Source organism: Salvelinus fontinalis, chromosome 3, assembly GCF_029448725.1.
Source record: "Salvelinus fontinalis isolate EN_2023a chromosome 3, ASM2944872v1, whole genome shotgun sequence".
Taxonomy (NCBI): Eukaryota; Metazoa; Chordata; class Actinopteri; order Salmoniformes; family Salmonidae; genus Salvelinus; species Salvelinus fontinalis.
The window spans coordinates 63,102,052-63,112,421 of record NC_074667.1 but is presented as its reverse complement, the minus strand read 5'-3'; the positions used below and the strand labels follow the sequence as shown (position 1 = coordinate 63,112,421).

The 10,370-nt window shown below is 43.5% G+C and overlaps 1 protein-coding gene across 1 annotated transcript; it reads right to left on the bottom strand.

Moving 5' to 3' along the window:
• Positions 1-3,128: 3,128 nt before the first annotated feature.
• Positions 3,129-9,286, bottom strand: dusp5 (dual specificity phosphatase 5). Its single transcript, XM_055917771.1, has 4 exons — positions 8,791-9,286; positions 7,647-7,810; positions 6,308-6,527; positions 3,129-4,000 (listed from the first exon to the last, which is right to left on the bottom strand). The coding sequence occupies exons 1-4, from the start codon at positions 9,152-9,154 to the stop codon at positions 3,546-3,548; spliced, it is 1,203 nt and encodes a 400-aa protein (XP_055773746.1). The 5' UTR covers positions 9,155-9,286; the 3' UTR covers positions 3,129-3,545.
• Positions 9,287-10,370: the final 1,084 nt, after the last annotated feature.

Here is a 10,370-nt window from a genome sequence, read left to right as displayed (position 1 = left end):
CAAAGGATATGTATAAATGTGAACTTGATTCATACAAGTACATACAACATATTTATTATTAGTATTCTGTTTTATCACATCCCCATTATTTGTACTTGGTATGGTCCTCATGCGTGCGATTGTTGGGCGCCAAAGACCTGACTGAGAAAGTATATTTTGGTACAGTATTTAAAACTGAAATACTGTATTTTGAAAAACTTTAATTTTTTCGCCTAATGAAGGACTGAGGGAGGGATATTTAAACACAAGAGAGAAGAAACAGGCCACCCATTCTTATAATCGTTTCCTAAACGTGACACTGAATGATGTTCTATGATTTCCACTCAGAGTATATATATTTTTTTATGTAATATATATTTTTTTTTACCTTCATTTAACTAGGCAAGTCTAAGCATGCATGGTCAACAATGCTTTTTTCTGTATCATTAATAAACTCAAAATTGCTACAATGTAGTAATCATAGACTACATTTGTGGGAGTGTCCATGCATGCATTTCAGCGGCCAGTTGAGTGTTCTAGTTTGGATCTCTCTGTTTTTAGTTCGCTGCAGGTGTCACTGTTGCCTAATGTTAATCTCTTGGCCTAGCCCTACCACTGTATGGTTATGTATCCATTATTCTAATTATGCATATGTGTCAGAAGAGGCTGGTAGGAGGAGGTATAGAAGGATGGGCTCATTTTAATGGCTGGAATGGAATCAAAGGAATGGTATCAAACATGTTTGATTCCATTTATTCCATTCCAGTCTTTAAAATGAGCCTGTGCTCCTATAACTCCTCCCACCAACTTCCACTGATTACTTTGTTATTGTGTTTGAAATACGGTTCAAATAATGATTGTGATCAATCAATCAAATGTATTTATCTTACATCAGCTGATGTCACAAAGTGCTGTACAGAAACCCAGCCTAAAACCCCAAACAGCAAGCAATGCAGGTGTAGAAGCACGGTGGCTAGGAAAAACTCCCTAGAAAGGCCAAAACCTAGGAAGAAACCTAGAGAGGAACCAGGCTATGAGGGGTGGCCAGTCCTCTTCTGGCTGTGCTGGGTGGAGATTATAACAGAACATGGCCAAGTTCAAATGTTCATAGATGACCAGCAGGGTCAAATAATCATAATCACAGTGGTTGTCGAGGGTGCAACGGGTCAGCACCTCAGGAGTAAATGTCAGTTGGCTTTTTATAGCCAATCATTCAGAGTATCTCTACCACTCCTGCTGTCTCAAGAGAGTTGAAAACAGCAGGTCTGGGACAGGTAACACGTCCGGTGAACAGGTCAGGGTTCCATAGCTGCAGGCAGAACAGTTGAAACTGGAGCAGCAGCTGGGCCAGGTGGACTGGGGACAGCAAGGAGTCATCATGCCAGGTAGTCCTGAGGCATGGTCCTAGGGCTCAGGTCCTCCAAGTGAGAGAAAGAAAGAAAGAGAGAGAGAATTAGAGGGAGCATACTTAAATTTACACAGGACACTGGATAAGACAGGAGAAATACTCCAGATATAACAGACTGACCCTAGCCCTCCGACACATAAACTACTGCAGCATAAATACTGGAGGCTGAGACAGGAGGGGTCGGGAGACACTGTGGCCCCGTCCGACGATACCCCCGGACAGGGCCAAACAGGCAGGATATAACCCCACCCACTTTGCCAAAGCACAGCCCCCACACCACTAGAGGGATATCTTCAACCACCAACTTACCATCCTGAGACGAGGGCGGGTATATGGGTGCGTCACTTGAGTGGGTTGAGTCACTGACAGGAAGATCACGTCAGTGACTCAACCAACTCAAGTGACGCACCCCTCCTAGGGACGGTTTATTGATTGGCAATATTTGATGTTGTATGTTGTCTTGTGCATGTTGCTGTGGCCAAAGACAGATTCTGGTGGCAGAAGATTGTTGTGGCCTATATGTCCCACCCGGGACAAAGAAAAGCTTAATAGTTGTAAGTAGCAGCACATGTTGCCCTGTGGAGGCTGGTGGGAGGACTAAACACCTCCCTCTGCAACTGGATCCTGGACTTCCTGACAGGCCGCACCCAGGTGGTAAGGGAAGGTAACAACACATCTGCCACGCTGATCCTCAACACTGGAGCCCCTCAGGGGTGCGTGCTCAGTCCCCTCCTGTACTCCCTGTTCACCCACGACTGCATGGCCAGGCCCAACTCCAACACCATCATTAAGTTTGCAGACAACACAACAGTGGTAGGCCTGATCACTGACAATAATGAGACAGCCTATAGGGAGGAGGTCAGAGAACTGTCCGGGTGGTGCCAGAATAACAACCTATCCCTCAACGTAATCAAAGGAGATGATTGTGAACTACAGGAAAAGCAGGACCGAGCATGCCCCCATTCTCATCAACGAGGCTGTAGTGGAGCAGGTTGAGAGCTTCAAATTCCTTGGTGTCCACATCACCAACAAACTAGAATGGTCCAAACACACCAAGACAGTTGTGAAGAGGGCACGACAAAGCCTATTCCCCCTCAGGAAACTGCAGAGATTGGCATGGTTTCCTCAGATCCTCAAAAAGTTCTACAGCTGCAACATCGAGAGCATCCTGACTGGTTGCATCACTGCCTGGTACGGCAACTGCCCAGCCTCAGACCGCCTGGTACTACAGAGGGTAGTGCATACGGCTCAGTACATTACTGGGGCTAAGTTGCTTGCCATCCAGGACCTCCATACCAGGCGGTGTCAGAGGAAGGCACTAAAAATTCTCTCTGCTACCGCATGGCAAACGGTATCCGAGCACCAAGTCTAGGACCAAAAGGCTTCTCAACACCTTTTACCCCCAAGCCATAAGACTCCTGAACAGCTAATCAAATGGCTACCCGGACTATGCATTGTATCCCGCCTGTTGTATTCGGCGCACGTGACAAATAAACATTGATTTGATTTGACAGGCTCATTGTAATGGCTGGAATGGAATTAATGGAACGGTGTCAAACCTGGTCTCCATATCCTTTACAATGAGCATGTCCTTCTATAACTCCTCTCACCAGCCTCCTCCAATGTTTCCCTGTCTTATATACGTATATATAACATGGCTTTATAGGGCCTCATATATATATATCACAATTTCATTTTTATAAGGTTCATATTTGAGAAAAAGAGAACATGAACACAAAGGTACTTTCTGGTGGAAACATTTATTGGCATCCACATTTGTATTTAGAAAAAACACAGACAATCAGACGGACAAGATGTATCAAATAAATTAGGTTAAAATGCCTCGATGCGGCATGTGAATAGGCAAAACATCACATTATCAACCTAAGGCATGTATTGCAGTAGTCTTTGTGGTTTCACGCTGCAGTTCAAAGTTCAAACAAAGACTGTAGTCTGAATTTCAGGGACTTTTCCCAACTTGAATGAAAAATCCCATATAGACGATCAACGCAATATCTTCTCTCAGTCTTTGTTTCTGTATAGCCAGCCGTTCCACTTCATTACTGGCTTGTGCCAGCGCCAGACAAATAGAGCATTTTATTTGTATTTTGTTATTGTTATTTTTCAAGTAATCTGAGACCTACTAAACAGTAACATCTTAAGGCAGTGCAGTTATAGGGCTCAATTTAAAATGGCGGAGTGGAGGAGTCTGAAGAGGCATGGGGGTGAGGAAGGAGGTAGGGAGGGGGGCGAAAACTGTGGAAGGTTCAAAGTCAAAGTTATTGTTGTTGAATGTGTACTCTTTCGAACTCCCAAAGAAGGAGACCGTCTCTTTACCGATGCAACAGGGCGTGGCGGGTTCGGTGGCGGTTTCGGGGGTCGTTGCCACGGTAATAGGTGTCGAAGAGAGGACCTCAGACTCGAACTGCAGCAGCTGGCCCATGAAGCTGAAGTTGGGCGAGATGAGGGAGCGGCGCTGTTTGATGATGTCAAAGGCCTCTTCGAGCTGTAGCCGCTTGGTACTCATGATATAGGCCAGACAGATGGTCGGGGAGCGGGAGATGCCGGCCTCACAGTGCACCAAGACTCTACCCCCTGTCTGCTTCACACCATCTGGAGAGGAGACAAAACGGTAACATTTACGTTAATGACATGATAAACATGAGTTATAATACATTGTTACATTTGGTCAGAAATGGAGTATGGCCACGTAGCCACTTACACTGTGTAACTCAAATATAGAAGAATTGAATAGGATAACTGCACCCTATAATAGAACCACTCTGGCTAAATTCTCACAGGAAACGAGTGCTGTCAGAGCTATTTTAGTTTGTGAACGCAGAGATTGAATCCCGTTCTTCAGTGTCTAATCATCACCTGCCTCCCCACCCCTTCGCTCTTCCTCTCTTCTCGCCCACAGAGAACCTATAAGAGCCCTGCTGCCACTCAGTCACCACTCTCCCATTAGAAACACACACTGCGGCAGGGCTGACTGACTCACCCTGCACAGCTGCACACGAGACCATGTCTCTCTCTCCTACGTGCCTGTGGGGGAGCTGAGCAGTACTATACTAAGTTCACCACGGCTGGGAGAGGGAACTTATTCTACTTCAGTATTACATGCACTTCCTCCACACTATCTGACACACACACAAACCTAGATTATCTCTATCTGTGTCACACACACATGTATGAGCCACAGGGGGGAACAGCCAGCGATAGTTTCTGACAGCTCTATCCTGTGAAAACCAAATGAATGAATCATTAAGCTGCTCCCATCTGGAGTGCTGGGAGGCTTTCTGAGAGGCAGCTAGAGAGCCTGTGGGTGTTTTAATGACCCGTCCTCTGGCTAATGGTACCCTATTCCCTACATATTGCACTACTTTTGACTGGAACCCATATGGCTCTGGTTAAATGTAGTGCACTATTTAGGGAATAGGGTGCCTAAAGATGTTTTTGACTGCTGTTTTTATCCTCTATTTCCAGCTAAATGGTTGGTTGACGGAAGAATATTCTACCTCCACCATATTGAATTCATCCAGAGGTTAGGGGAATTGGGATGTGTCTTCTTCATAAAGAGAAACAAGCCTATTGTTTTAGATTTGGATGCAATGAGTGAATATCTGAACAGTCCCTGTATATAGCTCCATTCTTGTGTATTTTATTTGTATTCCTCTTGTGTTAGTTACTACTTAATTTTGTGTAATTATTTTTCAAACTCTGCGTCGTTGGGAAAGGTTCGAAAGCAAGCATTTCACCGTACAGTATACACCAATCGTATTTGGCGCATGTGATAAATCCAGTTGGATTTTATTTAATTGAAGATAATGTTTTTTCAAGGAGACATCCTCTGTTAAGATTCAGCCCTGGGCGGAGAAGGACACCTCTTTATCTTACGTAGTGCTTACAGGCTTTAGGCAAAGGTGCTTAAATGTGGGGGCTTAAAACAAAGAACAGCAACAGCAACACCTCCACCATTGATACAGGTCAGGTGAGGCCTCCATGGTGGGTGAGAATGAGATTCAAGCTTGTCCTCGGCTGTGCCTGGATACTACATTTATAAATAGAAGTGCAGGCTGCTCAACATCTTTGTGAGCGGTATTATCCAACACTTCAAGCCTCTTTCTATCACACATTCACTCTCTGTTCCCTCAAGGCTCTGTCTCTGAACACATGCACCATAGTTGAGTTACTTTGGTACCAAACAAAAGAAAAACGACTGAAACAGGGAGGGCGTGATTACCTGAAGTTGACCAATAAATGCTTGTTTTCATTTGTTGCGAAACATTTCGCTACGGTTTGCCCTAATGAATATGACCCAGATAAAGAATAACTAAACAACCTTTGTGTACCTTTGTGTCTGTGAACACAGCCTCTCTCCTTCAAAAACCCTCCACCCACCATTAGTAAGTAGAACTAGCTAACAACATTTGTCACACTGACAAACTGACTGAGTGAACTGACCACACCCGGTAATAACCCGCAATAAGCCACTAGCCGAGATTAACTGTGAGCCGGGAGGCAATGACGGCATTGCAGAGAATCTCTTTTTAAACTTAAAACGGGGGAGGATGAGAGAGAGGTGGAGGGAGGGACTGAGGAGAGGGAGCACACAGAAGCTGTTCTCTGAATGAAGCCAATCTGGGGATTTCGAGAGAGAGAGAGAGAGAGAAGGCAGATGAGGCTAACAGATTAGTGAGAGGTTGTTGCCTGTCCTACTTTTAGATTGGCAGTGGGGGGGAGGAGTGAAGCCATTAACTATTTTAATTGAGTTGCCCCATCCTCTTTGTTAATGGACTTGGAATCCTATCTTTTCCATGAGAGAAGAAGAAAAAAGAAAAGAGCAGAGAAGAAATCTGAAAAAAAGGAGAAGAGAGCAGGAAAAAAGAGAGAACAAAATGTCCAGACCACGACACTCACCAATGAACTGGAAGGCCTCTTGGAAATGTGAGCTGATATCTGCTGTGACGTTGTCCTCCACCGGGATCCACTTGTAGTCGTAGTGGCCTTTGGAGGGCCTGGTGTCCCTCCTGGAGACGTTCAGCAGGGCTGTGACTCCAAGGTCACTCAGATAGTCCTGCCTGGAGGCATGGTATGCACTGCCCAGGTACAGGAAAGGAAGGATCTCCACCGGCTTGCCCTGAAGAGAGAGGGTAGATAATAAAGGGGGGGGAGATATTAGACATTAGAACCACAGTATGTGAGCCAAGATAGAGGGGAGACACAACAAAGTGATATTAAATCCGTGAGCGGTAAAGACAGAGTGTGGCAGAGATACAGTACATGAAACACAGGGTTTCCCTAAAGACACAACAATGGGGAGGGGAGGGGGTAGAGAACAAATACAGATGTAGGATCTTAATTTGAGCCAGTTTTCTACAGCAGGAAAATAATCCTGCAGCAACAGGAAATGTGGATTATTATAAATTGACTTTTTTGTAGGGGTTGATATATTTCTCATAAGGGAAAATCAAGTTTGAAATGACAAACTTCAGAAACCTTTTTAAAACCTCAAATACACTAAAGTTATTCTGCAACAGAGTGATCAAATTAAGATCCTACACCTTTAGTACATACATCGAAGGAGATACTGAGAGGCATGTACGGTGCAAGACGCAATAGTACATTTTCTGTACTGTAAACAGATTGTGTTAGCCTATCATGATGGTGTACGAGGTAGGGAAAAGGTCAGGGATGAAAAGGTTATAAAAGGACTTCTGATGTCAGCTGGGGGTCTCTGACTAGTGGCCATCTTCTCTTGATGACTGGGATGCAGTGAAGGTCAAAGCTAATATCAAGCGTGTGTCGGAGAGAATGTTGAATGGTGGAGGCCACTGTTGTGAGAATGGTCAGTAACATATCTGACTCCATAGACAAAATATATCATTATGAATGTACAGCTGTACATTTAAGATCAGCTAGACAATATGTGCCTTTTATAATACTATGAGTAGGCTTTTTGTTTTTTTAATGTCTTTCTTTGAATGAAACTAAATGTGCTCTATCAAGTCCACAAATATCTCTGAAAATACAGTACATTCGGCTATATAAATCTATTTTGAATTGCCAAGAAGACAGTATGACTAAACCGAGTACAGAACAGTCATTCTTATCTAACAGGGATATTCCACTCAGTCAAAAACCCTGCAGCCACAGCCTCAACCCTAAACCCCAGCCCAACCTAGGGGAAGTGGCTAGCCACCTAACCCTGAAAGAATAGGCAGCAGGCTAAAAAAGGAAGTTGTTTTCGTTTCCATACCTGATCGTAATCTGGTTTGAGGTTGGAGCCCAGTTTCTCACAGCATAGGGCGATACTCGGCCTGCATTTCCCGGTTTCGGTTCCGTTGTTCTGGTCGACGCCGACGGGCTTCACGACCTCAGTGCAAAGTTCAGGATACTGGCCATGGAAGTTCTCAAACCCCCCTGGTAAATACACAGAACAATACAAAATACATTTAATATTTTTATGAAATGCAATAGCCTACAATTGAATGTATTCCACCAGGGGAATTTTTTAAAGAAATTATACACCCAAGACAGCTTTGTCTGACTTGCCTAGGTAAATAAAGGTATAATAAAATATTATAAAAAATTATAAAATGTTTATTTGTGCGTCATGAATGTCAGCATTTGCCAACTAGATTTAGGTCTCATACCAGGCCGTGAAAACGATGTGCTTATAATGGATTATAACGTCATAAAACCTTATTCTAACATAGTAATTAATCTGCGTTTCAATTAAAATAATCAATTTAGGTCTATGAGTACAATCTGACAGACTTTAAATGAATGGTTCTGACACATAGTCGAAAGGAAGAGGTATAAATGTTCGAAACGAATTATAGAAAATGTATGCTTTCCTTGTGAACCTTCACACATAGAACATTCTCAGAACAACCAGTCATGACGTTCTCGAGTTCTCACAAGCCTATCGCGCACTGACTCATCTGGACTACTTTGGCGCACACATTACATTTATCTCACCGAGAGCTCGAGCTGAGAAGTGTAATGTTCAAATGGGAGGGTTGCTACAACACGGTCAAATAAAACAATGACTTTGCGTCATAGGTCAGTCCATGGAAAACTATACTAAGGCCTTTTAAAAAATGTGTTGATTTGAAGATATGGGGATATGGGTCACACACATAGTTTTCTAAACAAAAAGGGAGGATGTTATAAGGCATATTGAATGTCAACCATTTCATGTTATTATCTCCAAAATATAGTTTTTATAATAGCATAATTTATTAGCGAAGCCAATCGGTTATAATAAACATTGTGTTCAAGTGGCTTCCGACAGTGAATTAGCCCTGAACACTTAGTGAAAAAGTTACCCAGACAAACGTATAATGGATTTAGAGTTTTATAGTCCAATGATTTCAGAATTTTGTAACAATTCTCACCTTTTAGGAAACAGATGTTTGTCCCACTCGCCAGATTATTGAGCGTATTAATCACTATCTGTGCGATACTGTCCTTTTTCAGTTTCTGCCAGTGAGAAGCTCGGTCATCAAGAACCACCACTGCCGATATGCTCCCCTCTCGCAGCCGTAACAGGGCTTTCTCATCCGGGATCACAAACTGAAGAGGTACCGGCCCTCCTCTGGATCTCCGGACAACAACCGAGTTCAGGTTGGCATTGACAGAGCCTTTGATATTAGAGTTCGAGAACGAAAAATAAGGTCGACAATCCACAATGAGAGAGGTTCCACATTCCTTCCTGATAATCTTTTTGAGACGACGGCAATCTATGCTTGAGACTTTCATGTTTGCCTCTAACGGTGTGAATTATTTTATAAGCAATTACTGTTTACGGGCCGCCAGAGACGAGTAAACTGAACGCGCCCTAGTGAACCTGGTAGTTGCTTAGATTTCCTCCAAGGGGATACCGTCGGATCGGTTTTATATCGACGGAACCTCCGGCTCGTGACATCACGAACCATATATGGACACCGACAAGTATGATCAAAAGAGAGCCTGCCCACGCCGGAGTGTTGACTATGTTCTAACCGTTCTAACCCCGCTCTGTCTGGGGTGAAGTGAATTTATGCTCTCAGTTTGACTTAACTATTACTCATGGCTATTCAAACCTTTCGCTCTCATGTTTATACTGGCCATTCTAGGAGCCACAACAACAGCATTCTTCAACGAAATACTATGAACGCCTCTCATATCTGAGTAGACATTAGAATATTATCCGTGTTATCGTGAACTAACAATATCTGAAATGCCCCCTGCCCCAATAGAGACTATTGACTCTATACAACAGAAATACAATTTAGATTCGATTTCTATACTCTATACACCTGACCTCACCACCACCACCAGCCCACTGATAGCCTATAGGTCGATGAATCAGGAAACTAAATCAATGATTGACAGAATAGTCTGAGAAAGAGAGAGGCATATTGGACTATGTAGCCTATTGACTAAAGCAAGGTAAACTTCTGTCTGTTATTCCATGTTTAGCCGGCTGTTTTAGGCAATATCTGCTGGTTGTAATCTCATTATGGGCTAATGGGGCTTAAATGTCATGCTACTGGACCCATGCAAAACTGTATGTTAGGCTATAGACAACAGTTAGATAGACTGTGCCATTGTGTATGTGTCTTAGACTGGGAATGGATAGATGTGAGTAATGCTACAAGATAAGCAAGACAGTGAGAGCCTCTCTCTCTTTTACTCTCTCTTCCTTTGTAGCCTGCCTATTTTTCTCTCTGTCAGACACACACAGAGACATTGTGAGAGAGAGAGAGAGAGAGAGAGAGAGAGAGAGAATAAACAAAAACAAACAGAGAAAGAATGAGAAAAAAAAAGACTTCAATCTTCTCTGCTCCTTAGCTAGTCCAAAACGTGAGCTTGACGTAAGTGAAACGGGATCCATGGTGCCAGGATAACAGGAAGGAAAGAAGGTGGATGCCAGTGGATTAGTAGCAAAATAGACAGCAGGCAGTAAGGCAGTGTTAGTAGCAGACCAGACAGC